General features: G+C 41.1%; 1 protein-coding gene across 2 annotated transcripts in view; it reads right to left on the bottom strand.

The window, feature by feature from the left end:
- The window catches only part of tll1.L (tolloid like 1 L homeolog), a 94683-nt gene that overhangs the window by 26203 nt on the left and 53987 nt on the right, over nucleotides 1-14493 (bottom strand). For both annotated transcript variants that reach the window (XM_018241702.2, XM_018241701.2), the window contains exons 10-12: nucleotides 14372-14487; nucleotides 10038-10140; nucleotides 6889-7005 (exon numbers count right to left, since the gene is read on the bottom strand). In XM_018241702.2, coding sequence (XP_018097191.1) covers nucleotides 6889-7005; nucleotides 10038-10140; nucleotides 14372-14487 — 336 coding nt within the window. The remainder of the gene's footprint in view (nucleotides 1-6888; nucleotides 7006-10037; nucleotides 10141-14371; nucleotides 14488-14493) is intronic.

Consider the following 14493-nt stretch of genomic DNA (forward strand, 5'->3'; position numbering starts at 1 on the left):
GCCAGTGGCAGACAAAAACAACCTACCAATCCCACAGAGGGGACGGCGGATTTCTTCAAAAGTAGGGCCTCCACGGCCAGGACCACGAGACAACTCGCCTCTACCACTGAATTGGACTCGGAGACCCCGAGCACCAAAAAAGACATGAACGAACTGAAAGCGCTCCTCCTCTGCTTCAAGGACGAGATCCAAAGTGAAATACGACAATCCCTCACGGAGATTAAATCGGACCTTACAGCAATGGATGGTAGAGTGCACCATTTGGAGCAAGCTCACAGCTCGCTCCAAGAATCCTCCTCCAACATGGAAACCTTGGTGCAGGACTTACAGGTTCAGCTACGAGACCTTCAAGATGCGCATGAGGACTTAGAGAACCGTACCAGAAGGAACAATTTACGGTTCCGAGATATTCCTGAAACTGTATCCATAGATTCTTTTTTGCCCAGGCTTTTTAAAGCCCTAGTCCCGGATATCGAGGAAAAATATCTTTTATTGGATAGAGCACACAGGGCATTACGTGCCAGGCCTAAACCGAATTCACCTCCTAGAGACATCATAGTGCGCTTCCATTACTTCCAAACTAAAGAGGCGATCCTGAAGGCATCTAGAACTTCTCAAGTGGACTTAGATGGGATACACCCGAAGATTTATGCTGATTTAGCTCAAACAACCTTGCAAAAGCGGAAAGAGCTAAAGCCTCTGACAGATGTCCTACGCCAAAAAAACATCCCGTACAGATGGGGCTTCCCATTCAAGCTGGTTTATCAACAGAATGGGCTTACTTACACCGTTCGACATCCGACTGACATCGAGGAGGCTTTGCCCTTCCTCCAAAGCAACGAGGATATCCCCACGGAGCCTGAAGAGCAGCACCAGCTTACTGAGATGTCTTAATCTTTTTTCCCAAATGTTTTTGATAGCTTATGGTTACAGTTGATTTAGGGCGACTTATTTCGCTAGGTTTTTCTTTGTCACCGAGCCTTATTACTATAGCTGTTACTGGCTACCCGATCTATGGCCTAGCTATTTATATGCACTTGTAGTTCTTTTCTTGCATCCCAGGTACCTATAGGTCAGTTAGGGAGTAATACCTTCTAGACATAGGTTTATAGTACATTTTGTTATCTGTTAGGCGGGTTATACGGGCGTGCTCTCTTCCTTGACTCTGTTCCGTGACCCCCCCTCTACGATAGTGTTTTCCCAGTGGGCTGCAATTGATTTGCTCCCCCCCCTTGGAAACCTGCAGTCGTCTCATATTGAGAGGCGACACATAGTTCATTTTTGTTACTTTGTTTGTTACTTTGATTACTACTCTCCTGTACTTGCTATACTTTTGATTTTCTGTTCTTAACTTTTACTCTTTATACTTTCAGCTGCGTTCCACCACGATCTTATCTCGGCATTCCCCGGACAAGCCTACGATGGGCCCTCGGACCCCCTCGAGCTCCTCCTCCTTCGACCTCAAGGTAGGCTCCCATAATGTCAATGGATTCAACACTCCCCAAAAACGCACTATAGCATTCTCGGACTATCACAAAAAAAGAGTGGATATCTTGCTGCTGCAGGAAACTCACTTTAGCACAACTTCTTCACCTAAATATTTGTCAAAACATTACCCTCATTCTTACCTTGCTAATTCTTCTACCAAAACTAAAGGAGTGGCCATCCTGATAGCAAAACAGATTAAATTTCAGCTTAAACAGAAACTGGTTGATCCAGACGGCCGATACCTTATAGTCACAGGCCTTCTTCAGAATCAGCTGACCACTCTGGCATCGGTATACGCCCCGAACTCCTCTAAACAGACGTTCTTCAAAAAATTTTTTGACAGACTCTCGGAGATCGCGGTAGGCAGGGTCATAGTGGGAGGAGACTTTAACACTACTCTAAACAACAATTTGGACAGATCAAGAGCCGTTTTAGATCCTCAGACCCCCATCGCTTATGACAGGGACTCAAAACATTTGGCTAAATATTTAACTGCTGAAACATTAGTGGACTCGTGGAGAGAGAAACATCCGATAGACAGGGACTATTCCTACTACTCTAATGTTCACGATACTTACTCCCGCATTGACTTTATTTTCACCAAAGCGACACAGATACAATATGTCCGTTCGGTTACAATTCATGACATCACTTGGTCAGACCACGGTATGGTTGAGATTGTATTCGCTAACTGGGATACACTCAGAGGGTCAGGGAGTTGGAGACTGAATGAATCTATCCTTTTGGATGTGGATGCCTGCACTGACGTGACGAATTCGATCACGGAATATTTCAGACTAAACAACACATCAGACACATCAGAAGCGATCCGATGGGATGCTCACAAAGCAGTGGTTCGGGGAATTCTGCTTAAGCACGCCGCGCGACTGAAAAAGATTAGGGAGGGCAAAATTCAGCAGCTTTCGCTTCGCCTACATGATTTGGCTATTTCACATAAACGTAACCCCAACAGGGAAAGCCTCGAGAACATACAGAACACTAGAGCCCAACTGGTCCAAGTACTTTCGGATAGGGCAGCATATGTTATGCAGAAAACTAAAAGCTTATACTATGAATACGCTAATAAGCCACACACCATGCTAGCTCGCAAACTCAAAGCCCTCCAGTCCTCACAAACCATACATGCTATTCAAACCTCCGACGGGACGACGACTAGAGATACTCAACATATCCTTAAATCTTTCCACACTTTCTATTCCGACTTATACTCTGCGGACAAAGCTTCGAATGCACCTATCGCCCTTTGTTCAGACTTCTTGTCCGCTTGGACTCCCCCTCCTTTGTCTGCGGACGCCCAGGAACTGCTTACTGCACCTATAGAGACTGAGGAGATAGAGGCGGTGATCAAAGGCTCTAAATCGAATAAAGCGCCCGGTCCAGACGGTTTTACCGTCAAATACTATAAAAAATTCTCCACTCACCTCATCCCTCATTTAAAAGAGCTGTTTAGAGCTCTCATGGAGGGTGCCCCCCTGACACGACACATGCAATCGGCTAATATTATCATGATATTGAAACCAGGTAAAGACCCCCAAAACTGTGATAGCTATAGACCCATCTCCCTTATCAATACCGACGTCAAGATCTTCGCCAAGATATTGGCAAATAGACTCTCCACAACGCTCCCACAGCTCATTCATCCGGACCAAGTAGGTTTTGTACCGGGCCGTCAAGCAGCTGACAATATCCGTAAGGCTATAAATTTAATTAGTCTGGCCCCAAATGAGAAAACTTCTTCCCTCCTCCTGTCCCTTGATGCACAAAAGGCGTTTGACAGGTTGGACTGGAGGTACATGTTCGCGGTTTTGGAGAAAATACAAATACCAAAACCTTTCCTTACTGGATTTCAACAACTCTATGCAGCTCCATCAGCTCGAGTGGTGAACATGGGCCTCCAGTCGGACTATATAGAGATTAGGGGAGGGACACGGCAGGGATGCCCTCTATCACCTTTGGTGTTCGCTCTATCTCTAGAACCCTTGGCCCACGCCATCCGCAATAACCCCAATATAAAAGGCTTTCAGGTAGGCGGACAAATGCATAAGATTAATTTATTCGCTGACGATATCCTTCTTACGCTGACGTCCCCCCAAACCTCTTTGCCAAACTTGATCCACACTCTAGATCGGTTCCAATCTCTCTCCGGTTACAAAATCAACCCCACAAAATCACACGCACTCCCGCTGAAGATGTCAGCCTCGGAACTGAAGTTGCTACAACTCAATTTTGATTACAAATGGGAGCCTAACTCCATTACGTACCTGGGGATACAACTGACCTCATCTTATGACACATTATATAAGGCCAACTACCCCAAGCTGTTGGATAAACTTAAGAAGGACTTACTCACTTGGCACACATACCACCTCTCTTGGTTTGGCAGGATTGCTGCGGTTAAAATGACATTACTACCACGATTGTTGTATCTGTTTAGAACACTACCGTTACACTTCCCAGAACAGTCCGCTCGTATCCTCCAAAGGTCAATATCCGATTTTATTTGGTGTGGTAAGAAACCAAGAATCAAGGCGGAGATCATGACTAAGCCGAAATCTATGGGGGGTTTGGGGGTCCCTAACGTACACCGATACTATATAGCTAGCAGATTGGAGGCTATGATACATGTGCATGCCCCAATCAGCGAACCCTGGAAGGAAATTGAAAATCACTTTATCTATCCCCTCCAGCTAGCTCACCTTTTCTGGATACCTAAAGCTTCCAGAAATGCCTCCCTGAATGTTTTACCCACGTCACAACAGGCTTTGGATCTTTGGGATGCAGTGTCTATAAAGTTGGGTCTGAGTACTTCTAATTCCAGATTTAGGACTATTTTTCACAATACTGATTTCACACCGGGTTGCTCTCCACTTGATTTTACTCCATGGATAGCGGCAAATCTGACTACCCTTACTGCCTTTCTGACGGACCAGACAATGCTCTCGTTTCAACAATGTAGAGAAAAACATGACATACCACACTCACAATTTTTCAGATATCTACAAATCAGACATTACATGGACACGGCCCTTAAGTCCGCCACGAACACTACACTAACGTACTTTGAAACCATTTGTCACAACCGATCATACCCGACTCATCTCATCACCAGTCTCTACAGCTCCATTGCGTCAGACACCACTACATATCGCCAACCCTACATGACGAAATGGGAGGAGGACCTTGGTTTTCCGGTTTCGGACAAAACATGGTCATGCATATGGGACACGGCCAGAAAGACGTCCATTTGTGCAGTCTCTGCCGAGAGAGCATATAAGATTATATTTAGATGGTACTATACCCCGTTACGCATCAGTAAACTCAGCGGCAATCCAGACCATGCTAACTGTTTCAGGGGTTGCGGAGAACAGGGATCATTTTTACACACCTGGTGGACATGCACAGTTGCCCGAGAATTTTGGGGGAAGGTGGCCACTCTGCTTTCAGAGGTCCTCCAGGTCACTATACCAGCCTCCCCACACACCTTTCTTTTAGGCATGAAAATCCCAGAAATACACTCGAAAAGCTCGCACAAACTGGCCACACACATTCTTACAGCAGCAAGATCTTTACTGGCAGCTAATTGGAAAAAGCCGCTAATACCGGGGGTACAGACCCTTGTAACAAAAGTTAATTGGATCAGAGCGATGGAGTCCATTCGAGCCAGGCTTTTGGATAGAAGTTATGAGGAGGAGCTGGAGTGGCATCCGTGGACCCGTTACTTGGACGTGCTTTAGCTGAGGACAAATGTGGCGAGGTGAGCCACTGCACCTAGACGGTGTAGGACACGTTACCTTCGTTTAGATGTACTTCTGTGGTTGAACGCACTGCTATTTCTGACACCTTTCCTCTATTCTTTATTTTCCTTTCCCCCTTTTTTTTCTTTTTCTTTATTTTTCCCCTCTCAACCCCCTATCCCCCCTTTTATAATTGACAATACAGTCACTTTAGCTTTTTTGAGGTATTGGTTCATATGTGGAAACTGCATTTATCGATCTGCTGTCTAGATACCTCCTTTGTTACTACTTCAGCCGATGTCCTTTTGTTGCATTACGTTCTGCAATCTGCACTGTATTGGTAAAAATCAATAAAAATTTCAAATTTAAAAAAAAAAAAAAAACTCGATCTTTATTCCATAAAGTTAAAACAACCTGTCCTACGCGTTTCTACTTTTTGGATAGAGCCACGGTTTTCTTTATGGAATGCAAGTTCAGTGCTAGTTAGGCTACCAATGTCAACAATGCACTGGTAATTAATAGCATTCCTAAATGTAAATTGTTCTATATGTTGTAAGTAGGGATGCACCACTATTTTGGATTCGGCCGAATCCCCAAATCCTTCGTGAAAGATTCGACTGAATACCGAACATGAATCCTAATTTGCATATGCAAATTAGGGGTGGGAAGGGGAAAACATTTTTAGTTCTCTCCCTGTCCCTAATTTGCAGATGCAAATTAGGATTCGGTTCAGCCAGGCAGAAGGATTCGACCAAATCTGCTGAAAAAGGCCGAATCCTGGCATAATCCCGAACCGGGCTTAAAATGATAATAATTAATAAATAAAATTAATCTCTCACCAGTTATAGTTAAACCTCACTTCAGTAATTAAGTAAATTAAATAAAACGGGGGTTAATTGCCTAATTTTTATTGGCATCACTTTGATGCTCGACATCAGTAAAGCGGCAGTTTGGATGTTCTTGTCTGTATGTATATATGTATATCTATTCAGTGCATATCCTGATATGAATAGGAAACTTGGGAATATCTGCCTATAAGTTCTTTCATCAAGGAACAAAGTATTTTTTCAGTTTCAAACATGCATTACAAATCCATCTGTCAGTTAAGGCGTTTCACAATATAAATTAGAAAGCGCTGGTTTGACTGACAATGGAAGGCGTTTGTGCTGTTGATGTGTATTGACAGTTCTTCCACTTCAGGCTAATTTGTGGAATACACAAGAACAAGGCCCACACAAATGCATCTACATTGTTGTACATGAAAAACAAGCGTTCCCCATTGAGCAATTCTAGATCACCTTTATAAAGCACATTTTAATGAGTTATTGCTTTAGGAAAATAAAACATGTGATATTGTTCAGTACATGAAATGGCTTTCTATACTGCAATAATGGAAAACCACAAACAATAGGGTCACATGAATAGTAGCAACAAGGAGCTGCTGTGGGGCCCAATATGGTCCCTTCTAGTAATGCAGCTTTGCTGTGTACCTGCACTAGTATGATCATGTCGTTTTTAATACCTTCCAATATTATTGAACTTTAATCAGGGACAAACTAGAAGCTATTGGGCACAGGGTCATCTTCCTTTATATATAAATCTCTGCCCTTGATCAATGGATTTAGAAATCGACAGTGGAACTTACCTTCATACACTGCTGCAAAGCCTTTCCCTACCCAGTTGCTGCTGCTGCGGAACTCAATCCACATTCTGCTGTCTGTGCTTGTAAGAACTTCGGGAAGTTTGTCGCCACAGAACCTACCTGTAAATATGATTAAATTAGAATCCTTGCTACCAGGAACAATTTGCCCCCAAAATACTGAAATTATGCAAAGTGAAGTCAGGTTTATTGTCGTTTATACAAGAGTACAAAGAAAGTGTATTGTGGTCGTAGGTACAACATTACAACCTAACACAACAAGTGTGGGGCTGTACAGTAGCCAAAAGACTGCTCATATCTTGTAGGACCTTTATATCTTATATTTCCAACCACATCATTTAGGGGGTTATTTATCAAAGGTCAAATTTTATACCTCGAATAAAATCTAATTAACTCACAACAATTTAAGAAAAAACTTGAATGGGGAAAACTTGATTGAGTAAGTGCGGGGTTAACAACCGGAAAACTCGAATTGATCAAGTTTTCTGTTCGATTTTTCAGAGAAAAAAAATCAAACATCAAGAAGGTTATTAACATCTTCAAATGGTTCAAGGGAACTCTGCCACTGACTCCTACATGACCTCAACAGGTTTTAGATTCAAGCTAGTAGGTATAATAAATCTCAAAAAATCATAGTTTTTTTAACCCGAAATTAGATTTTTGACAAAAATAAATAACCTCAAAAACTAAAATTTTCATGGAAAACAGTCATTCCTTAAGGTGGCAGACACAAAAATCTGTGTAATAAAAGTCCTTTTCAATTCGATTTTTTATTAAAGCATTCATAGCTGTTGTAAGCTCATTTAAAAATCTCAGCTGTCAATCAAATATTGTCTGCCCCTCCTCTATGCCAGTGGCATAGAGGCGGGGCAGACAATTACTTTCACTTTCCATTCAGCACTTCCTAGATGTCACTGCTCTCCCCACATTCCCCCGTTCTCTTTACCATTTAATTGTGTAGCCAGGACATGGGGATGGACATCAGGTCCCCCATTCTGGTGCACAAACAAGATTCTGAGATGATGCAAGGCTTTCCTTAAAAGCAGTGTCCACAAAATGGCTGCTGACTGCTTGCTATCATTTTGAATTCCCAGACTGAAGGAAACAAAATTAAAATAATTTATATAGTGTAATTAAAGTTAATTTTGCTTGACTAATGTGATAAAATAGGATTTGGAATAATTCTTTTGGGTGACGGGTCCTTTTTAATAAATTTGCCCCTTAATGTGTTTGACTACTGAATTCAAGTGCATGGGATGTTCTAAATTAGACACATTTAATAAACAATGAAATACATGTATAGTAATCCTTGAGATCTCCCTTGAGTGTGGGTGACCAGAAATCAGGTAAAACCAGGCCAAGTGGTGGTTGTCTCTCTAACAAAATGTACATAGGAAGGACTGAAGGACTGTAGCTCAAACAAATAACAGAAGATCGGTTTATGAGTCTGAGCTGAGATTATTAACTCAAGAACACATTGGTGCATAGGGATGTAGCGAACGTTGGAAAAAATGTTCACGAACATGTTCGCGAACGTCCGGACAAAAATGCGAACGGTTCGCGAACGTTGCGAACCCCATAGACTTCAATGGGAAGGCGAATTTTAAAAGCTAGAAAAGACATTTCTGGCCAGAAAAATGATTTTAAAGTTGTTTAAAGGGTGCAAAGACCTGGACAGTGGCATGCCAGAGGGGGATCAAGGGCAAAAATGTTTCTGAAAAATACATTGTTGACACAGCGCTGCGTTTTGTGCTGTAAAGGGCAGAAATCACACTACGTCACTCAGGTGGTGTTTCTGGACACGGAATGTGAAAAAGCTCACACAGCTAGGTGGCACTTGGTTAAAGACTGGGCAAACAATGCCTGCAAGGTCAACGTATACAGTAGTGGATACGGAATATATTATTGCTGCTTGAAAAACGTCACTCAGGTGGTGTTTACGGACACGGAATTATTATTGTTATTATTTAGACAGAATGTGAACAAGCTCACACAGCTAGGTGGCATTACTAGCCAGCAAAGCTACCTAACCTAAAATGTCCCTCAAATCCCTGCAGACTTCTGTCCCTACAATACAGAGCAGTATCAAGTAGATTACTAGCCAGCAAAGTTACTATCAACTGTCCCTCAAATCACTAACAGCTCTCTCCCTACACTAGCTCTTCCAAGCACACACAGGCAGAATGAAAAAACGCTGCAGGGCTTCAGTTTATATATGGAAGGGGAGTGGTCCAGGGGGTGTGGGGGTGGTCCAGGAGGGAGAGCTTCCTGATTGGCTGCCATGTATCTGCTGGTCTGGGGGAGAAATGGCAAAAAAGGCGAACCCAAATTGGCGAACGTTGCGCAACGTTCGCGAACATTCGGCGGACGCGAACGGTCGATGTTCGCGCGAATTAGTTTGCGGGCGAACAGTCCGCGACATCCCTATTGGTGCATTACTATATAAACTGCTTAATGCCATTACATGGAAAAGATTACACTAATAGTGATGGGCGAATAAATTCGGCAGGCATGGATTTGGGTTATATCTGCGTTTCGACGTCTGCAATTGATATAGTGAAACTGCGGCGAAAAATTTGGTGCAACAGAAAAAAACATTTTGGCGCACATAAAATTTGTCACGTGTCAAAATTAATTAATTCGGAGGCCTATTGATTTTAATGCAACTGGACAAAAAAGTTATGCGCTCACGTCAAAATTATTTGGACTTCAATGCGTTTCGGACAGATTCACCCATCACTATACACTACTGAATACAGCCCCAAACAAAGAGAATTACTGCACAGATGTATAGCACATGTTTCCTCCCAAGCTTCTCGTGCCCACCACCTGCATGCCTGTAGCCAAATCTCAAATTTTCCTTTACATCTAAATTTGCACTAATGGATTACAAATATATATATATATACTCACACAAGAGCTGCAGCCAGAGAAAGAGCTAACATATGGGGAACTTCATGGTAATATTGCTGGTCATAAATAGCATCATTTTACTAGGCTGAAGCTTAAAATCTAGCATCCCTGTGTCAGAATGTCAGCAGAACCTGTAACAAACGACTGATTCTTGCGGCACATTCTGATGGGATCATTACACATAAACGTAAGTAAAACAGCATTAGAGCAATGTATAGTACCAAGCAGAGGTGATTTTTTCCAGTAGCCATCTCTAACTTCGATATAGTCATACCAGCACAGGCTGCTTTTGTAAAGGTCCATTGTGGTGAAGTTCAGCACAATCTGGAAATAAAATACAAACGGTCACTTTTATAGAGGAAGAAAATACATTCATGCATATTTATGGAAAGAAAAGGTATGAATACAAGCTTTGTGCAAATTTTTTTTCTTGGTAAGAGCCATGTCTAAGAAAGCTTAGCAAAAGGCAATATTGCTCTGTGAAACCGTGCCATCCTGCATAGGGTTTCACTCGAACCTAAAGTAAAGATTGGATTGCTGCTTATCAGATCAACCAACACTGCAACTCTATAATGCAATTAAACACAAAATATGCACAAAACAGCTTTATTACGCACATAACCTATGCCTATGATTTTTATTGAAAAATTTACAAATTGATACATAATTAACATTATAACATAATAACATACATAATTGATACATTTAAGGGCAGATTTATCAAGGGTCGAAATTTCGAATAAAAAAAGTCCAATCGAAATTGATTAAAAAATCAATGTTTTTAACTTTGGGTGAATAGGATGTATTCGAATAGTTCAAATCGTGGTTTAAGCGCATTTAATTGAATTCGAAACAAAGTATTTGCCACAAAAAATTTAGATTTTTCAACGTCCACCAAATGACTCCAAAAAGGTTCTAGGAGGTCCCCCATAGGCTAAAACAGCAAATCGGCAGGTTTTAGATGGCGAATGGTCGAAGAGACAGTACATGATAAATTTCGATATTCGAATAGTCACATTTTTTTCAAATCCAATTTTGGTCTATTCGATAGTCGAAGTACAGGTATGGGACCTGTCATCCAGAATGCTCGGGACCTGGGGTTTTCCGGATAATGGATCTTTCCATAATTTGGGTCTTCATGCCTTAAGTCTACTAGAAATTAATTTAAACAGTAAACCCAATAGGCTGGTTTTGCTTCCAATAAATATTAATTATATCTTATTTGGGATCAAGCTACTGTTTTATTATTACAGAGAAAAAGGAAATAATGTTTAAAAAATTTAATTAATTGGATAAAATGGAGTCTATGGGAGACAGCCATTCCGTAATTCAGAGCTTTCTGGATATCGGGTTTCCGGATAAGGGATCCTATACCTGTACACAAAAATAGCTCGAAATTCTAATATTTTTACTTTGAATTTTCACTTCGACCCTTGATAAATCTGCCCCTTAGCATTAAAGCCTCAGTGTGAGCTAGGCATTATGCTTGATTTGATAACACACCTTTCTACACACACCTCTTCAAATGAGGAATTTCTTTATACCAGCACATTGCAACAACCTTATTAATAACATCCCCAAACAAGACAACTCTTTGCCCTTCACTAAAAAGATAACTCTCCTTTTAAATACGTATTTAACAGTCTATGGTTAAAGAACTGCATGCAGCAACATTTTTTCTCATCATGTTCTCCTACTGCATATATATCTTTTTATCTTTGTGCGTCAAGATAAAAAGACGCGCATCAAAAATTTTTTGACACCCATAGACTTTAATGGGCGTCTGCGACATTTCGCCCGCGGCAAATTTTTGTCGAAACGGGTCAAATTCGCCCATTCCTACTGTGCACACATTAGACATGCAAACAAGTACAAAATGTTTCTTGGCATAAAAATATCAGCCTTTATGGCAGATACTAGTACTCACGAGTAGAGATAAAGGTATGGAATCAGTTATCCAGAAACCAATTATCCAGGAATCCCATCTCCCATAGACTCCATTTTATCCAAATAATCCAATATTCTTAATTGTATTTTCCTTTTCTCCATAATAATTAAATAGTGCTAAGATATAATTAATGCTTATTGGAAGCAAAACCAGCCTATTGGGTGTATTAAATGTTTACAATATTTACTAGTAGACTTAAGGGTATGAAGATCCAAATTACAGAAAGATCCCTTATCCGGAAAACCCCAGGTCCTGAGCATTCTGGATAACAGGTCCCATACCTTATTCTGATTCACTTATATTAAGTCACACACACAAGTCCAATATATATAAGATGTGTTCATAACATTTTTTCTACAATTGAGATAAGACTCTGCTGTCTTTAGTAACAGTTTCCTTCTCACAAAATAAAGAAGGGGCTACATTCACCCCTTACAAGAGACTCCCTTGTACCTAAACCCTGTACTGAGCTCAGCTGCCAGGCAAATTGTGCTTTTTTTTCTCCCACAGCCCACGTCTTATCTCACACTTTTAATTCCATCTGTATCCTTCAAATGTAGAACTGCAACCCCCATGCTGCCTGTCAGCCTAGTTAATGAAAATGAGAAAAGCCTCTGCACATTCTCGACGCCTAAATATTAGTGAGGTTCCAGAAGCGTTACCTGAGCCAATTTAAAAACGGAATTTATTAGGTGATGAGAGTAAATGTTAATATTGTATAGGGTATACTGAATGCGAGTGATAAAGGGCTAAAGTAGCAACTACTTGGCAGTTCTAAAAAAAAAAAACAAGTATTTACGCATGAAAACACACAAATATTACTTTGGCAATAATTCAGATTAATGGCTTATATGTAATTTCCTATATTGCACATCACAATGTCATGCACAGAGGCCTTCTTACATTATTAACAGGCACATTTAAAGCAGAATTTCTCTGTGCACGTCACTGGGGTGCAGTTATCTATTTGAGACACACTGTTGTCACTCCATTCTTTAAGTGGAGTGAGCTTGAAGCAGCTTGTGGCCAATGAGAACATTAGAAAGCACACAGTTCTAGATCAAACTGCACCCATCAGAACATTTAGCCAAAAGCAATAGAACAATTGATAAAAGCAACAGGTAAACGGATCAGTGCTCTAATGAGACGGCTTTTCAAAACTGAGGGCAGACAGGCCACACAAATCCATCAGAATTATTAGGTAATAATAATTTTCTATATCAATTCTTCTATAGCAATTCTTAGCTTTTCTGGTTCCTTTTCTTGCTTCTCACCATACTCTTGATGGTTGTTTTGCTCTGCTGTTCTTCAAGTTTTGCCCTAAAAAGCCATGTTCCAATGCCTTGCACTGATGAGTTCTAAAAAGACTGGACAGCTGTCTTCCAGTTTGGATTTATTGCTCTGAACTATTAAGGTTTATCTGTGCTGTTACACCAAGGGCTCTGGAAACATAGTTAGCTGCAGGAACAAGATGGAGAAGAGATATGCAGTTTACATATCTCCACCCTTAATTCTTGCATCAACGTTTAGGGTTGTCATTTTGGCTGTGCTCTGTGTGTAGCACGAGGCATAAGAATACTTTATTAAGCCCTGCAGACCCTAACTGCACACCCCAACACCTCCCAACTGTCCCGTTTTTAGAGGGACAGCCCCTCTTTTGACAGCTCAACCCTCAGTCCCTCGTTTGTACTGGAAAGTCCAGTTTTTCTCTGCACTGAACAGTGCAATAAACAATGTTTCTAACTTAATTGGCTTTTGGCAGAGAGCCCAGAACAGCCACAGCAGCAGATAAGATACTTTTGTAACAATTTGGAGATAAGGAAATAAGTAATTGTAACAATATAAGATAACAGGCCCCTTTGGAAAAAGTTAGACTCACAGTTTAAAGGGCAATTCACCTTCATTAGCAAAATTGTAATAACTGAATTAAAAAACACAGAAATATATTCAAACTTTCAGGGAGATTCAGTTGCCCAGCGACAAATCGACTCTTATTCAGGCGACTAATCTCCCCGAACTACCTTCCCGCCGGCTAGAATCCAAATCGCCGTCAGATGGCACTCGGAGCACTTCCTTTTTCTGAAGTCGCTCAAAGTTGCCTTTGGAAACTTCGGACGACTTCGGAAAACAAAGTGATCCGAGTGCCATCCCGCCAGCAAATTAGATTCTAGGAAGGCATTGCAGGGAGATTAGTGGCCCAAAGAAGAGGCGATTTGTCGCTGGGCGACTAATCTCCCCAAATAGCATTGTGTGCCTCTACCCTAAGAGTGTCCTGTTTGAAGAAGCTTTGAAAGCCATGAACCTGAGAAAGTTTAAGTGTATTTCCTGTAGTAAGTTTAATGTCTCTTTAGCTCTCTCATAAAATATTATCCGTACCTTTAACAAAGCCACAATTACGATGTCCACAATTCTGGACATTTTCTTTAACTAGCAATGGTGAAGTTTAAAAAAAAAACTTATTAACACATTAAATGGGAGAACGCAGGTTAATTATTAAGGAATTTTTGTTTCTCCTATGTGCTGCACTAGAAATCAATGTGGATCCAAAACAGTGACTACGGATCTGAAAAAGACATTAAAAAAAACTAGCTACAAGCATGGCATTACCTTTTCCCCCGGGGTTACAGAAATCCTCCATATGCAGTGAGTGTAGGAAGGGTAACCGTTTGGAAATCCTGGTGATGAAAAATTCCCTGTAGATTCTTGCAACGTTTCTCCACAAGCTGAAA

This window comes from Xenopus laevis, chromosome 1L (assembly GCF_017654675.1).
Source record: "Xenopus laevis strain J_2021 chromosome 1L, Xenopus_laevis_v10.1, whole genome shotgun sequence".
Classification (NCBI taxonomy): domain Eukaryota; kingdom Metazoa; phylum Chordata; class Amphibia; order Anura; family Pipidae; genus Xenopus; species Xenopus laevis.